The sequence below is a fragment of the Tachyglossus aculeatus genome, chromosome 4 (assembly GCF_015852505.1).
Source record: "Tachyglossus aculeatus isolate mTacAcu1 chromosome 4, mTacAcu1.pri, whole genome shotgun sequence".
Lineage (NCBI taxonomy): Eukaryota > Metazoa > Chordata > Mammalia > Monotremata > Tachyglossidae > Tachyglossus > Tachyglossus aculeatus.
Genome location: NC_052069.1, coordinates 96,206,950 through 96,224,729, shown reverse-complemented (window position 1 = coordinate 96,224,729; position 17,780 = coordinate 96,206,950). Strand labels below are relative to the sequence as shown.

The 17,780-nt window shown below is 42.6% G+C and overlaps 1 protein-coding gene and 1 non-coding gene across 2 annotated transcripts in view; one reads left to right on the top strand and one right to left on the bottom strand.

Moving 5' to 3' along the window:
* Nucleotides 1-6,359: 6,359 nt before the first annotated feature.
* On the bottom strand, nt 6,360-6,497 carry LOC119927621. Its single transcript, XR_005450607.1, has one exon. It is a non-coding gene; the product is annotated as a small nucleolar RNA SNORA7 (small nucleolar RNA).
* Nucleotides 6,498-14,353: 7,856 nt separating this feature from the next.
* Nucleotides 14,354-17,780, top strand: part of ATP6V0D2 (ATPase H+ transporting V0 subunit d2) — a 30,239-nt gene continuing 26,812 nt past the window's right edge. The window contains exon 1 of the mRNA XM_038745993.1: nt 14,354-14,606. Within this exon, the coding sequence (XP_038601921.1) occupies nt 14,477-14,606 (130 nt within the window). The 5' untranslated portion in view covers nt 14,354-14,476. The remainder of the gene's footprint in view (nt 14,607-17,780) is intronic.

Here is a 17,780-nt window from a genome sequence, read left to right as displayed (position 1 = left end):
GAGGGCTTAGCCATGGAAGCCTCTTAGAAGAGCAGTGCCTTTATTAAGGCTTTGAAGTTTGGGAGAGTAATTGTCTTTCAGATTTGAGCAAGAAGGGTGTTCCAGGACAGAGGCCGAGGAGGGTGAGGGGTCGGCAGCGAGATAGACAAGATTGAACTACAATGAGAAAGTAAGCCTTAGAGGAGCGAAGTGTGCAGACTGGGTTCTAGTAGGAGAATAGTTAGGCGAGGTAGGAGGGAACAGGTAATTCAATACCTTAAAGCCAGTGGTGAGGAGTTTCTGTTGGATGCGGAGGTGGATGGGTAACCACAGGAGTTTCTTGAGGAAACTGATCTAGGAAGATATGCAGACATAGGATTCATTCAGTCATTTAATAGTATTTACTGAGCACCTACTGTGTGCAAAGCACTGAACTAAATACTTGGAAGAGTACAATATAACAAAAGACACATTCCTGCCCACAATGAGCTCACAGTCTAGAGGGGGAAACAGACATTAATATAAATATATATATATATATATATATATAAATGATGATGGCATTTGTTAAGTGCTTCCTATGTGCCAAGCACTGTTCTAAGAGCTGGGGGGATACAAGATCATCAGGTTGTCCCACACAGGGCTCACAGCATTCTCAGTCTCTTTTGCAGGCTCCTCCTCCCCCTCCCATCCCCTTACTGTGGGGGTTCCTCAAGGTTCAGTTCTTGGTCCCCTTCTGTTCTCGATCTACACTCACTCCCTTGGTGACCTCATTCGCTCCCACGGCTTCAACTATCATCTCTATGCTGATGACACCCAAATCTACATCTCTGCCCCTGCTCTCTCCCCCTCCCTCCAGGCTCACATCTCCTCCTGCCTTCAGGACATCTCCATCTGGATGTCTGCCCGCCACCTAAAACTCAACATGTCCAACACTGAACTCCTTGTCTTCCCTCCCAAATCCTGCCCTCTCCCTGACTTTCCCATCACTGTTAACGGCACTACCATCCTTCCCATCTCAGGGGCCCACAACCTTGGTGTCATCCTCGACTCCGCTCTTTCGTTCACCCCTCACATCCAAGCCATCACCAAAACCTGCCAGTCTCAGCTCCACAACATTGCTAAGATCCGCCCTTTCCTCTCCATCCAAACCGCTACCCTGCTCATTCAAGCTCTCATCCTATCCCGTCTGGACTACTGCATCAGCCTCCTCTCTGATCTCCCATCCTCTTGTCTCTCCCCACTTCAATCCATACTTCACGCCGCTGCCTGGATTGTCTTTGTCCAGAAACACTCTGGGCATATTACTCCCCTCCTCAAAAATCTCCAGTGGCTACCAATCAATCTGCGCATCAGGCAGAAACTCCTCACCTTCGGCTTCGAGGCTCTCCATCACCTCGCCCCCTCCTACCTCATCTCCCTTCTCTCCTTCTACAGCCCAGCCCATACCCTCTGCTCCTCTGCCACTAATCTCCTCACCGTGCCTCGTTCTTGCCTGTCCCGCCGTCGACCCCCAGCCCACGTCATTCCCCTGGCCTGGAATGCCCTCCCTCCCCACATCTGCCAAGCTAGCTCTCTTCCTCCCTTCAAGGCCCTACTGAGAACTCACCTCCTCCAGGAGGCCTTCCCAGACTGAGCCCCCTCCTTCCTCCCCCTCTCCACCCCCCGCCTTACCTCCTTCCCTTCCCCACAGCACCTGTATATATGTATATATGTTTGTACGTATTTATTAATCAATCAATCAATCGTATTTATTGAGCGCTTACTGTGTGCAGAGCACTGTACTAAGCGCTTGACAAGTACAAGTTGGCAACATATAGAGACAGTCCCTATGCAACAGTGGGCTCACAGTCTAGAAGGGGGAGACAGAGAACAAAACCATATTAATCAAAAGAAAATAAATAGAATAGATATGTACAAGTAAAATAAATAAATAAATAGATAGAGTAATAAATATGTGCAAACATATATACATATATACAGGTTCTGTGGGGAAGGGAAGGAGGTAAGACGGGGGGATGGAGAGGGAGACGAGGGGGAGAGGAAGGAAGGGGCTCAGTCTGGGAAGGCCTCCTGGAGGAGGTGAGCTCTCAGTAGGGCTTTGAAGGGAGGAAGAGAGCTAGCTTGGAGGATGGGCAGAGGGAGGGCATTCCAGGCCTGGGGGATGACGTGGGCCGGGGGTCGACGGTGGGACAGGCGAGAACGAGGCACGGTGAGGAGATTAGCAGCAGAGGAGCGGAGGGTGCGGGCTGGGCTGTAGAAGGAGAGAAGGGAGGTGAGGTAGGAGGGGGCGAGGTGATGGAGAGCCTTGAAGCTGAGGGTGAGGAGTTTCTGCCTGTTGCACAGATTGATTGGTAGCCACTGGAGATTTTTACTCTATTTATTTATTTATTTTACTTGTACATATCTATTCTATTTATTTTATTTTGTTAATATGTTTTGTTTTGTTCTCTGTCTCCCCCTTCTAGACTGTGAGCCCACTGTTGGGTAGGGACCGTCTCTATATGTTGCCAACTTGTACTTCCCAAGCGCTTAGTACAGTGCTCTGCACACAGTAAGCGCTCAATAAATACGATTGATTGATTGATTGATTAATCCCCATTTTCCAGATGACAGAACTGAGGCACAGAGAAGTGAAGTGTCTAGCCCAAAGTCACACAGCTGACAAGTGGCAGAGGAGGGATTAGAACCCACAACCTCTGACTTCCAAGCCTGGGCTCTTTCCACTGAACCACGCTGCTTCTCACATACACCTGCATTGTCATTAGTGGGGCAGACTGAGTGGTCCCTCCTGCTCAGGTTTCTTGAAGGTACTTGCATGGTGGGGATAAATTTTTGAACATGCTCATTGTTCCCTCTAATAATCCATTTTGGCCTGCTCAACCATTAGCTTTTCCAAGCTCTTCATGAAGCCACTGATCAAGTCTTTCTGCCTGCACAACTTCCATTGGTATCACTGATGGTTATAATAAAAATAATAATAATGGCATTTGTTAAATGCTTACTATGTGCAAAGCACTGTTCTAAGAGCTGGGGGGGGGGGGGGCGGCTACAAGGTGATCAGGTTGTTCCACGTGGGGCTCACAGTCTTCATCCCCATTTTACAGATGAGGGAACTGAGGCTCAGAGAAATTAAGTGACTTGCCCAAGGTCACACAGTAGACATGTTGTGGAGCCGGGATTAGAACCCACGATCTCTGACTCCCAAGCCCAGGCTCTTTCCACTGAGCCACACTGCTTCTCTGTTATCACCTGCTGGCTTTCCTTTCCTTTGTTTTGAATATGACACCTCTGAGTTTCAATGCCTGTACCTTCATCCTAGTGTGTAGGAGCTAATGACAAGCAGTTCTTGGCTTGTACAGTATTGTAAATATCAACAAAAATTGCCAAACTGTAATTACATCACCTCCAAGAGCAATCCTACTATTTTCTATGTCACCCTGGCCCAGTGACTTCATTACAGGGAGTCAGATTATTTTCCTCTTTAACCAAATGATTTAGTATAACATTCCCCTGTGACTTTTAACAAAGATAACAAACAAAAAGTACGAAGCTTTAAAACAGCAGGACGATAGTGAATGCATTGGCAGAAGTTTTTCCTGGTTCCTGTTTTTGAAATTTGTTGAATTTATAACTAAATCTTCTTATCCTATTTCTGTTTCGTGTCTATCCCGCTCTGAAACATTGGCCCTAATGGAGTCAAAATGAATATAGTCCTCTAAACTGTAAGGTAATGTGGGCAGGGAATGTGTCTGTTTACTGTTATATTGTATTCTCCCAAGCATTTAGTACAATGCTCTGCACATAGGAAGCACTCAATAAATACGATTGACTGAATATAATGGAACTGTGTAATAGCAGCCTGATATCTCCCAGCAATAACTAGCATATCAATTCAGTTTTATCCAAGGATCCTGATGCTTGTGGGTGTCTCTCTGTGCCCAAACCATGGTTGCACTGAAGAGAGCAATGTGAGGATTAGGTATTGGAGGATCTTTTCAAATGAGTAGAATGAGCATATTTTTGTTAGGGGGAAGCAGAAAATAAGTTCAAGTGTTTCCATGGTAAGAGCCAAGAAACCCTGGAGAAGGAGTGTGGCTTCGTGAATAGAGCCCAGCCTGGGAGTCAGAAGGACCTGGGTTCTAATCCCAGCTCTGCCACATGTCTGTTGTGTGACCTTGGTGGGCAAGTCACTTCATGTCTCTGGGCCTCAGTTACCTCATCTGTAAAGTGGGGATTAAGAGTGTGAGCCCCATGTGGGATAGGGATTGTGTCCAACCTGATTAACTTGTATCTAACCCAGCTCTTAGAACAGTGCTTGGCACATAGTAAGTGCTCAACAAGTACTATATCTGTAGTTTATTTATTTATGTATGTATATTAATGTCTTTCTCCCCCTCTAAACTGTGAGCTCACTGTGGGCAGGGAATGTATCTGTCATTATATTGTACTCTTCCGAGCGTTTAGTACAGTGCTTTGGACACTGTAAGTGTTCAGTAAATACGATTGAATGAATGAATAAATGAATGAAGTACCATAATCATTATTATTATTATTACTGGCTCGGTGCACCAAGGGAGGGGAAAACTGCGGAGAAACATTAAAATGAGATTCTGAAATTCAATCAGATTATAAAAGAAGAATTTAGCAAAACATGTTTAGACACTGTTAGCCTAGGTTTGATGGGGATTTGATAGGATTGTTTAGCTTGGAATTCACGGGTAAAGTTAGCTGGTGACCCCAGTTTATTGTGTTATGGCGACCCCTAGTGGGTATAAGCCAAAGTGTTATTTAGAGGAGTCTGGATCCTTAGAAGACTGATATATGTTTATGAGACTCACACCGGGAAATTTTTATATTATTTGCCTCTGTGTTACCTACAAAACACTCTTACAATCCTCTCACCGCCAGTGTAAATCAGGACACTGCTATGTCCAAGCCTGTTCAACCTAATCTAGACCATCATACTTGAGGATACAAAGGAATAGAACAGGGCTTTGCACATAGTAAGCGCTCAATAAATGCCATCAAAAAAAAGAAAAGGAATCTGGAAGCTGGTGTCAGAATTCACTTCCTAATCATCCGTGAACTCTTCCAACACAACAAGCTATGAGCATCATCAAAGTTCTTTGAAATAATCCCCTGGGATTGCTGAATGTTGAGGCCTGTAATCTTTAGACATATTCACAACAAAATATGCAAATGAATATGAACTACTACGTTGAGAATAAACACGAAGAAAACAGAGGTTGGTATTTTCATCAGCAAAAGAGAATTTAATGTTGTCACCAAATTCTGCTACTTGAAGAGTAGTCCAGCAGTGCAAGACTAGACAGGCAATGTGGTCTAGTGGAAAGAGCCGAGCCTAGAAATCAGATGACCTGGATTCTAATCCCCGCTCTTCCAGGTGTCTGTTGTGTGACCTGAAGTAAGTCACTTAACTCCTCCAGTATGTAAGCTCCTCCCTTAGACTGTAAACTCCTGATGGGAAGGGAGCATGTCTACCAACTCTATTATTTTGCACATTCTAAGTGCTTAGTACAGTGCTCTGTACAAAGTAAGCACTCAGTGAATACAAGTGATTAATCAATTAATTGATTCTCAGTGACTCAGTTTCCTCATCTGTAAAATGGGGATTTAATAACTGTTCTCCCTCCTACTTAAACTGTGAGGTTCATGTGGGACAGGGACTGTGTCTGACTGTATCTAATTATCTTGTATCTACACTTAGGGCTTAGTACAGTGCTGGACACAGAGTAAGAGCTTAACAAATATTATTATTATAATTATCATTATTATTATTGTCATAAGTTGAAAATTAAATCAAAAGGGCCAACAGGCCCCTTTGGGAGCTCACAATGTGAGCTAATGACCAGTTGCTGGGTTTCACCACCAAACTGGAAATCTATAACCAGTAATGAGGAACGCATAGCCTTGAGGCAAGAGCCCATGCCTGGGAGTCAGAAGGACCTGGGTTCTAATCCTGCTCTTCCAATTGCTTGCCATGTGATCTTGGGAAACCCACTTAGCTTCAGTGTGCTTTGGTTTCCTCAACTGTAAAATGAGGATTCAATACCTGTTCTCCCTCCTACTTAGACTGTGAGCCCCATGTGGGAAAGGGACTGTGTCCAACCTAATAAATTTGTATCTATCCCAGTGCTTAGAACAGTGTTTTCTTCTTGCCTTATGCCATTGAGTCATTTGCTACCCATAGCAACACCGCGGACACAGCTCTCCCAGAGCACCCTGCTCTCCATCTGCAATCCTTCTGGTAGTGTATCCATAGAGCTTTCTTGGTAAAAATACTTCCACTCAGTAAACCCAAGTCTCCGCCCTTGACTTTCTCCCATGCTACTGCTGCCCAGCAATGGTGAGTTTTGACTTGTAGCAGATTGCCTTCCACTTGCTAGCCACTGCCCAAGCTAGGAATGGAATGGGTAGGCCTCTGCTTGACTCTCCCTCCCATAGCCAAGACTGGTGGAGTACTGGAAACTCTCCAGGTGTGAACCTGAGAGGAAAGAACGGGGTTTAACACATAGTAAATACTTAACAAATACTATTTTTTTTAAAATGGGCCCAATCTTCTCTTGTACAGTGCTTTGCACACAGTAAGCCCTCAATAAATACAGTTGACTGACTGATTGATTCAGAAAGATTTAGAGTTCAACCAGGAAGCTGCTTGACCTATGGAATGAGCACATGACTTGGTGGTCAAAAGACCTGGATTCTAATCCCAGCTCAATCACGTGCCTGTTGTGTGATCTTGGGCAAATTATTTAAATTCTCAGTATCTGCTTCCTTATCTGAAAAATGGGGATTAAATGCCTCTTATCCCTCCCTTTTAGACCGTGATCCCCATACGGGTACTATGTCTGATGTGACTATACTTTATCTATCCCAGCACTTTGACACAAAGAAAATGCTTAACAAATATCAAATTATTATTAATATTGTTTTATCATTATTGTTAGCTGAAGAGATGGATGCTAAAACATCGTTAAGGCCTTAAAGTGGCATATACATCAATCAGCCCCACTAAAGACAAGTTTTGTATGCTCATAGTATGAAATGGATTGTTGGTCAAGGATGGGTATTTTCAACCTCATTCTCATATGGGGAGAGCATATTTTCTAATAGATCTAATACTTCTCTGGAGTAATGGGCTGATAGATTACCTGCTTTAACTTGGATCAAATGGGCTTTCTGTATACTGTTCCTAGCAATTTAGAAAATATTTAAATGTCCAGAGATTGGGACTGTCCGGGATAACTGGTTAGGTTACCTTGGGCCAACAGCCAACCGCTCTTGTTCAGTGTAAATGCTTGGGCTTCTGAGTCTGCTCAAATTAGGCTCCAAAGCATTCTGGGACTTGTGGTATAGTACTGGCATTTTGGAGTGCTGGTACACATTAACCACTCTCTTGCCTCATCCCCAACTCTACCAGTCTCATAGAGGGAAAGGGAAGATGCACAACGTTTATATTGTCCCAGCTTTCTACAGAAACAGCATGGCTTAGTGGAAAGAGCCCAGGCTTGGGAGTCAGAGGTCATGAGTTCCAATCCCAACTCTGAGACTTGTCAGCTGTGTGACTTTGGGCAAGTCACTTCACTTCTCTGTGCTTCAGTGACCTCATCTGTAAAACGGAGATTAAGACTGTGAGCTCCACGTGGGACAACCTGATAACCTTGTATAGATAGATAGATCCCAGCACTTAGAATAGTGTTTGGCATATAGTAAGCGCCTAACAAATGCCATTATCATTATTATTATTATTATTATTTGTGCATTTGAGCATCTCGACATATTTGGACAATGCCTGTTTTTGAATTTCTCAGCTTTGTCCTCACATGGAAAATTTTAAGCCAAATTATTTTTCTACAAACTAAATACTCAAATGTAAACACAGTGAGTTTGGTTGATCGCTATGTTTAGCTAATGTTCTTAAAAATACCTGCCCAAACAAAAATGCTTTGAGAAGAAATTAAATAGTTTGACTGAAGTGCTCTGAGATCCTCAGAGGAAAGGAATCAAGTCATTTCTTGATATAACTCTCTTATCAAAGTAAAAATATCTTGTAAGGACAAATAATGTCATTAAAGCTAATAGCATATCACTAACCAAATAGGGGAGAGAACCCTTGAATTTTCTCTGTAGGCTTGCATTCAAAGATAGAATCAAAGTGCCTTCTGTAAATCCTTCTTTACAAAACAAATTAGGCAAAATTAGGAAACAATAGACTCACTGTTCTATCTCAGAAGTCAGAAAGTCAACAACTCTGATGTTACTTAACAAATTTTCCACAGGACCTCAAACAGAACTTTCTTTTTCTGAGAATCAGGATAACTGTTTTGAATCAATGTCAGGAAATAATCTGCTTGATGTGACTGCATTTTTTTCCATACAGAAAACAGACATATGTTTGCTGGGTTTACTCATTGCAATCACTATAAGTTCTTATAGGCAGGGAAGTGTCTGCTAATTCTGCTGTTGTCTCCCAATTATTTAGTACAGTGCTCTGTACATAGTAATTGCTCAATAAATACAATTGATTGATTGATTGATTGATTGATTAAGAGATGCCAGAATCTGCAGACTACAGGAACATGAATTAGGCCGTTTGTTGATAAACCCAACTTTTTTCTACGATGAAATAGTTTCTACATAGTTAAATAGCCCATATTGTTGTTTTTTATTAATAGCAATCAAAGATAGTTTAGTATAGAGGGGGAAAATGTTTGTGTTGTTACCTTCATAGCTACCTGCAGAATTGAATACATCTGCTCCTAGATATGTCCCATAAGGATATTTATAAGTGAAGATTTTAGAAAACTGTGACAGCCCCCATTACCCTGAATAAGGTAGTATTTTGTTTGGGAAAAAATGCTCTTGGAGGCTTTACCTTTTCTGAACAAATGCACTTGGAAATAGAAAGTTCATGTATGTATCTGAATGAAACCTGAACACAGTGTTCAGTTCAAAAACAAATTATGCTTCTTCCAAGCTTGATACCATACTGCAGAATACTCCTAAACTTCAGGTGGTAGGCTCACTGAGTAGACTGGATGTTTATGAAAACCGTAACAGTATTTTCTCCTGGAAAAGAACAATGGAGTTAAACTTGGAAGAGCAAGTCTATGGCTTAGAGGGAAGAGCATGGGTCTGGGAGTCAAGGGAACTACATAGATTGTGAGCCTTCTGAGGGACAGGGACTGTGTCTAATTCTCACTTGGGTATTCTTTCCCAGTGCTTAGTACAGTGCTCTGCACACTGCAACACTTAATAAATACTGTTACTACTATTATTAAACCCAGCTCACCATGGGTGGCTCTGGTGGCCCTTGATGTTGGGTGAAAAATTTCATGCCTGTGTCATGGCCCTAATCCCAAACCCACCAACGATGCTATTTTAAGTTTTTTGGCCTAACTAGGCAGCATCCAGAGACTCCCAAAGGGAACAAACTGAATTTACATCCCCAAATTTTCTTAATAATAACTGTTTTTTTAAGTGCTTTCTATGTGCCAAGCATTGCACTAAGTGCTGGGGAAGAAACAAGATAATTAGGTCCCTATGAGGCTCACAGTTTAAATAGGAGAGAGAACAGGTATTGATTTTCCAGTTTGCAGATGAAGGAACTGAGGCACAGATAAATTAAGTGACTTGCCCAAGGTCACACAGTATTTATGTGTACAGTGGGATTAGAACCCAGGTCCTCAGTCTCTGAGGCCTATGCTGTTCCCACTAGGCCATACTGCATTTCTTCTCTCAAGGTCTTCCCTCCCAACTGATAACTATAAAGTAGCAATAGGTGGAGGGAGGGTTGGTGTTGGTGATGACAGAGTCTGGTCACCTGACCTCAAATACACTCCCCCATACCTTCTCTAGTAGCAATAGTATTTAATAAGTGCTTACTGTGTGCAAAGTATGGTACTAGGTACTGGGAAGGAATGCACAGATGGGAATTAGACATGGTTTCTAGCCTTCAGAGGATCACAATATTAACATGTGTGGGGAGAGGAGATGAACAACAGACACATAAGAAGAGATGAAACAAAATACGAAGACAACATAAAGACCAAAACAAAGATCAGTAGGGTACTGTGGGTAGAGGAGCAGAATTTCGCTGCTCAGAGTTCACAGTCACAATTTTGGCCACAGTGACTGCTATAGCAACAGCCACCACAGTCTTCCCAAGTTTTTGTGGAAGTGGCATGCTGCTGCTATTTTTCTCTGTCCTGCCGCATTGGTGCAGGCTTATCAGAATGGAGTTCCTCAGTGGCACAGAGGAGAGTTGGTGTGGGATCCTGGGGAGGGTGGCAGATAGGTATATGAGGACTCCAAAGGCCTGAGGAGCCACAGTGAAAGTGTGGTAAGTTGCCGGAGGATTCGTCTGGCTGTCTGGAAGAGAGAAGGGCCTGAAGGGTGCTTTGCAGTGCTTTAAATCCTCATAGCCTGACATGCGCAGGGCATGTTGTGAAAAGGGGTCTTGGGAGCTGCAATGTGGGGAGGGTAGCAGGTTTCTGGAGGATTTGCATGGCAACAGGTCTGGGAACATCTGTAACATTCCCATGGGCAGGCATGTTACTTCTAGACTGTGAGCCCGCTGTTGGGTAGGGACCGTCTCTATATGTTGCCAACTTGTACTTCCCAAGCACTTAGTACAATGTTCTGCACACAGTAAGCACTCAATAAATATGATTGAATGAATGAATGAATGTTACTAAGTGTGGGATAGATATAAGATAATCAAATTGGACACATCCATGTCCCTCATGGGGCTCACAGTCTTAATCCCCACTTTACAGATGAGGAAACTGAGGCACAGAGAAGTGAAGTGACTTACCCAAGGTCACTCAGCAGGCAAGTGGAGGAGCTGGGATTAAAACCAGGCCTGTGCTGTATGCAGGCTATTTGCCTGCTATGAGAGCTTAGAGAAGTCACTTAATTTCTCTCTGCTTCAGTTTCCTCATCTGTAAAATGGGGATTTAATATCTGTTCTCCCTCCTACTAAGACTTTAAGCCTCATGTGGGACCAGGACTGTATCTGACCTGATAATCATGTATCTACCCCAGAGCTTGGCATAGAGTAAGTACTTAACAAATATCACAGTTATTATTTTTTATGGTATTTATTAAGCACTTACTATGTGTACCAGGCTGGGGTAGATACAAGGTATTCAGATTAGACACAGTCCACGTCCCACATGGGGCTCATTGTTGTAATCCCCATTTTACAGATGAGGTAACTGAGGCACAGAGAAGTGAAGTGACTTGGCCATGGTCACATAGCAGTCCTTCTGACTCCCAGGCCCATGTTCTATCTACTAAAGAAGGGTTCACACAAGAATTTCAGCGTTTACAGCTTTTCCAGGTCTCAGTCATTTAAAATATCCCAAGGATGTGGGAGAAATTGTCAAGCCTCCCATAGAAAATACTTTCTGTGCCAACTCTTATTGATAATATCAATCTTAGTGGTCAAAATAACATCAGTTAAGCTAATGGTTCACTCTGTGTCTGATTCTTTTTTCAAGAACCATTATACAGCTTGAAACTAAATAGGTTAGTAATGCAAGCATTTTGAGGGTTATTTCTCAAGCAGTACCAGAAGAAGGAAACTGGATCTGGGTTAATGTCAGTTAGAGCTTTCCCTATCCAAAGCAGGAGCAGAGCTGCAACAGGACACAACCCTTGTGACTATGATTCAGCCTTCACTAAAGAAACCCAAGCTATTTGGGGAAATTCCAGTGTGTTTGTGGCCCTGACACAGCCCTTCTCATCCCTCGAACACAAGAGGTTTTAGCAATCCTAGAAACTTTTGCAGAAATATTTTTTCTGCAAATACTACAACTATTACTAATAATTATTATAATAGCATTGAATAAGCATAGACTAGGTGCAAAGCATTGGAATAGATACAAGATAATAGGATCAAAAAAGTCTTAATCCCACATAGAGCTCACAGTCTAAGAAGGAGGGAGAACAGTTATGCAAAAGACATTGATTTGAGGCTTTATGTTTATTGTACTTTCCCAAGTGCATAGTACAGTGCTCTGCTCACAGTAAGTGCTTAATAAGTATGATTGAATGAATGAATAAATGAATAAAATGTTATTATACATTTAGTTTTATCCAGGTAGATTGATGTTATAATTACTATAGTTCCCTGGACTTATGTAGTAGTGATAGTACTTATTGAGCTCCCCCAGGGTGGAATGCACTGTACTAAATACACAGGAAGTTCATAATTAAGAAGTTGCATGTTCCCTTCCCACAAAGAGCACATAGTCTAATGGGGAGAAATGCACAGTTAAATAAATATGTATACAAAGGTGCTGAGGATGGGTATAAATAAGTACATAAATATTAGGGTGACTGTTGTGCTTACAATTCAGGGAACGCTTGTTGAAGGAGGGAGAATTTGGGGAAGGCTTTGAATGTGGGTTGAGCAGTGATAGATCTCACCACCCAAACTCTTAAGTCCTTATGCTGTCCCTTTCCCCCATAATGCTTAGGTGCATATCTTTAAATTCAGGTGCTTCCCCTACCTGTAACTTATTTTATTGTATGTTTCTCTCTGCTAGATTGTCAGCTTGTTCTTGTCTACTACCTACTGTACTCTCCCAGTAGTCTGTTCAGAGCAAGTGCTCAATAAATACAATTGATTGATTGATTAAGGAAGTTCCAAGCCAGGGGAACAGGGCTAGTGAGGGATCAGAAGTAGGGGAGTTGAGAGATGGATGCAGGTAAGAGTTGCTCTTTGTGGTATTTGTTGAGTGTGTACTATGAGCCAAGGGTTGGGGTAAATACAAGATAATGGATTGGGCACAGTCCAAGCAGAGCATGGTGCTTTCAATCCAGTGAGGAGGAGGAGGAATAAGTATTTAATGCTGCAGATGGTGAACCTTATTTCAGTGCTTCAGATTTGGGGAAAAATGTCCTCTCCTCTCCCATTACAAATGACATCATTATGTTATATACGTGCAGTATGTTGGACAGATAGCATAATGTGATGATGTCATATAGAAATCAGCCCAAATCCCCTAGGGGTAACACAAGATATAGTAGTAATTGTGGTATTTGTTAAGCACTAACCATGTGCCAAGTACCATGGTAAATGTTGGGCTAGAAAGGATATAATAATAATAATGATGGCATTTGTTAAGCGCTTACTATGTGCCAAGCACTGTTCTAAGCACTGGGGAGGATACAAGGTGATCAGGTTTCCCATGTGGGGCTCACAGTCTTAATCCCCATTTTACAGATGAGGTAACTGAGGCTCAGAGAAGTTAAGTGACTTGTCCAATGTCACACAGCAGAAATGTGGCAAAGCCGGGATTCAAACTCATGACTTCTGACTCCAAAGCCCGTGCTCTTTCCACTTAGCCACACTGCTTCCGTGCTGCTTCTGATATAATCAGATCAGACTCAGTCCCTGTCCCACTTAGGGCTCACAGTCTAAAGGGGATGGAGATAAGGTACTGAACCTCCACTTTACAGATGAAAAAACTGAGGCAGAGGGAACTTTAGTGACTTATGCAAGGCTACACAGCAGGCAAAGGCAGAGCCAGGATAAGAACCCAGGTGCCCTGGTTCCCAGGCCTTGTACTCTTTCCACTAGGCCAAACCGGTGCCACTTGTAACTCTAGGTTGGGGTTGGGTATTTTCAAATTTTCATTCATCACAAACCAGTGGTCATCCCCCGGTGTCTACAATCATTCCAGAATCAAGTATGGATTAGAGAGGGGAGAGACTGGTGTCAGGAGGTCAACAACAAGGCTGATATAATAGTCAAGCCAGGATACGACAAGCACTTGGACCACTTATTTTGAAGGTAGAGCCAACTGAATTTGGTGAAAGATTGAATATGTAGGTTGAATGAGAGAGAGAGCCACACATTCTTCACGCTCACTGACTACAGAGTATAAATTTTGCCATTTTAAAACTCGAGGTTAATCCTTTATTTAGGAAATTTAGGGTGTGAGCTCGTTGTGGGCAGGGAATGTGTCCAATGTTATATGGTACCCTCTCAAGCACTTAGTATAGTGCTTTGCACACAGAAAGCACTCAATAAATAAGATTATCAATAATAATAAGTCCTTCATTCTTTTATATAGTCCATCATGTGATTTTCAGAAATGCCCTTTACATCTTTCCATTGTAAGGCTGGGGAGGAATCAGTATGTCAGATCCAGTTTTGTGTTGAGGCTACACCCTTCCTTGATTCCGCTAACACTGTTTCTCCCAAAGCAGTCTATCTAGATAGAATTAAGGGCGCTCCTGACTGATTGGCTTATGTGCGAGCAGGACTGGGCTGGGCTTGAGCTGCCAGCTGGAGGAAACGGGTGAAAACTAGTCATCATCAGCTGACAGAAATTCACTTCCTCCTGATCGGCACCGGCTCCCACCTTACCAGGAGCAGCGCAAAACGCTGGTGTGGGCTAGGGCTTCAGCTCTCCCTCTTTCTCAGTCCATTTCAGCTGAGATTTTTTGTTTTTCCTCCATGCCGCAGAGTGCGGAGTTTTATTTCAATGCAGATCACGGCTACTTGGAAGGCCTGGTTCGAGGGTTTAAAGCCGGCCTCCTGACCCAACAGGATTACAACAACCTGGTGCAATGTGAAACCTTAGAAGGTAAGAACATCCCGTCTGCACTGGAAGCAAAGAGGTGAATGCTAAGAGGCGGGGATCTAGGGGGAGTAATGTTTTAGCTATGTTTCTTCACCGATTTACCCAAACTTTAGGCACAGCTCGAGTGTACATGTAAACTGCTCAAAACATGGATTGTAATTCAGGACCTGCAATGTTCCCACCCGAGAAGGAATTTTTTTAAGCTCCTGCAGAAATAATTAAAAGGTATTATCACCATTTTTGTATTTTGTTTTAAAAGGTAGCCATAAACCTGTTTTGTTTTATTGTCTGTCTCCCCTTTTCTAGACTGTGAGCCCGTTGTTGGGTAGGGATTGTCTATATTTGTTGCCGAATTGTTCTTTCCAAGCGCTTAGTACCATGCTGTGCCCACAGTAAGTGCTCAATAAATACGACTGAATGAATGAGAAAAAGGTGGAGCACCTCACAGATGCACAAATTGATAATAAGTAAAATGACTGATTTTAACAAGCCCCCACCCCCCACGGCTCCTAGCTCATTCTAGTTGGTAATGAATGTGGTGCTGGTTCTCCTAAAAAGCCCATTAGAAGTTTAGAAACAAATCTGGGAAGATGACTTTAATTGCTATGGTGAAAATGCAGCTTGTTTCTCAGACTACCTGGGTAAATAGGCTTGTTAGAACCAGTGCCCGAGGACAGTGTGGGTGTGTAGTAGTAATAATAATAATATTTGTGGTATTTTTTTAAGGCCTAACTGTGTACCAAGCATGGAACAAAGAGCTGGGGTAGTATCTTTCCTCTCTCCCAAGTTTGCTTTAGGAACAGCCACTGATCACGTGTAAATAATAATAATGATGATATTTAAGCACTTACAATGTGCCAAGCACTGTTCTAAGTGCTGGGGTAGATACAGGGTAATTAAGTTCTCCCATGTGGGGCTTACATTCTTCATCACCATTTTACAGGTGAAATGAATCGCTGCAAATAACATGGCACTAGCAACCCAATTTGAACCCTATGTAAAACTGAGATCACATGACAAAAAGAATGTTCTTGTCTTGCAGCTATGTATGAAACACTTAATATTTTCCCTCCAAGTCTTGTCAGAATAAACAGTATCTCTCAGTGGAGGTGGCAGAATGAATGCATTTGTTTTCTTTGCTCCCTTTATAGTCAAAACGATGGAAGGCCAATTGCTATTATTATTATTACTATGGTATTTAAGTGCTTACTATGTGCCAAGCACTATTCTAAGCACTGGGGTAGATACCAAGTAATCAGGTTGTCCAATATGGGACAACCCATTTTAATCCCCATTTTACAGATGAGGTAACTGAGGCACAGAGAAGTTAAGTGGCTTGCCCAAGATCACACAGCAGACAAGTGGCAGAGCCGAGATAAGAACCCATGTCCTCTGACTCCCAAACCCATACTCTTTCCACTAAGCCACACTTAAGCAAGTACTCCTTACTGTGCCATAAACATGGCTCTAGTTATTTTTTGTACTAGAAACTTAGTAGAAAAATGTGGTCATCCAGTGTAATAAAATATGTATGTGGATTTCCTGAAATGAAAGATGGTCAGAGTGAAAAATACATTTATCTAGGACAGTTGTTCCTCAGTACTTTCTATTTTTGACTCCTTGACCTGACTAATCTTTGGAGAGTCCCTGTTAAGTGTCTGTCTGTCCACATACATTTTATCTTCATGTGTGGTTTCTGCCCCTGATGGACTTCATAGCCTACACTGCATTATTTTTATACTCTCTCCATTCCAGTGTTAATTTACACCTTGACTCCTATCCACTAATTCCTTTGTTCTCCACCCCCTCTTCTGGCTTCTCTAGGCTTTCATTACAGTCGTAGCCGTAGGTGACCAGAAAGCTAATCACCAAGTAGAGGAAGGGCTAGAAGAAGGGTGAGAGAAAGATGCGGATACAGGGACTAGAAAAACAAGGTGGTTGGAGGAGCTCCTTGTAGGCAGGGGTCATGTCTGCCTAGTCTATTGTGCTTAGTACAGTGCTCTGCTCACAGTAAGTGCTCAAATGTGGTATAGGGACTGTGTCCAACCTGATTACCTTGTGTCCATCCCAGTGCTTAGAACAGTGCTTTGAACATAGTAAGCGCTTAACAAATAGCTTTATTATTATTATTAATAATAATAATAAATACCATTGATAGATCAGCTAAGAGGTGAGGAGCAGAACTCATCTGAATGTGCTCCCTAATAGCCTTTTTTAGCAGCATGGCCCAGGATGAACCAGAACCACTAAGGAAGGCCCCCTTGGCTTTTCAGGCTGAGGCTGGCTCACCAGAATACCCTGGATTTTTCAGGGTATCCTGTATCCTGGTGGGGTGGTGTCCACATAGGCTGCTGTAGCCCCTCCCCTCCCCCCGCCCCGGCCCCCCATCTGTTGTCTGGTTCCAAGTGTTCCTTGCTTACTTAGAGCCAGGTAGTTCATTCAGGTTTATTTATTGAGCCCTTACTCTATGCAGAGGACTGTACTAGGCACTTAGGAGAGTACAATATGTCAGACATATTTCCTGCCCACAGTGAGCTTACAGTCTACAGGACTATTGAAATGTGGGTTTTTTTTTTTAATATACATTACAACTATGCCTGTCTCTGCATTTTAGGGATATGAAGAATAAATTGGGGATGGGACAATGATGTTAGTTATAAATGTGACTACAAACAACTATATCAAGAAAAATTATCCTGAGCACTGTTTACATATCAGTGATTCTTGATTTCTGCGGGCTTATATCTACTGCAAGTCGTTAGGCATTATGAGGTTATACATCTTAATATTGAACGAACTAACTTGAGGCGGAGGAAACCCAGAAATGCTTTTTCTTCATGTCTGTTGAAATTCAGTGACCTTTATTGGATTTCTATTTCTTGCTCTGTGTACCTTTATGTAGCAATGGTGCCAGGACCTCTTGTACTGAATAAATATTAGCATTTTTATCTGGAAATCCCAAACCCCAAATGGCTCAATTGATCCAAAATTGTGCCAGTAGGAAGTTTTCCCTCCTGGTTACTTGTTTAAACCCTCTGATCTCCAAAGAACAACTGCCTCCCCACCCCTACACTGGCTTTTGGGCTAGTCGGGAACTCATAGCAATTTGACTTCTCCCAAATTCCTGAAGTAGTTCCACCCTTTTCAGTGTTTTGCAAACATTGGGCTGCATTTCTA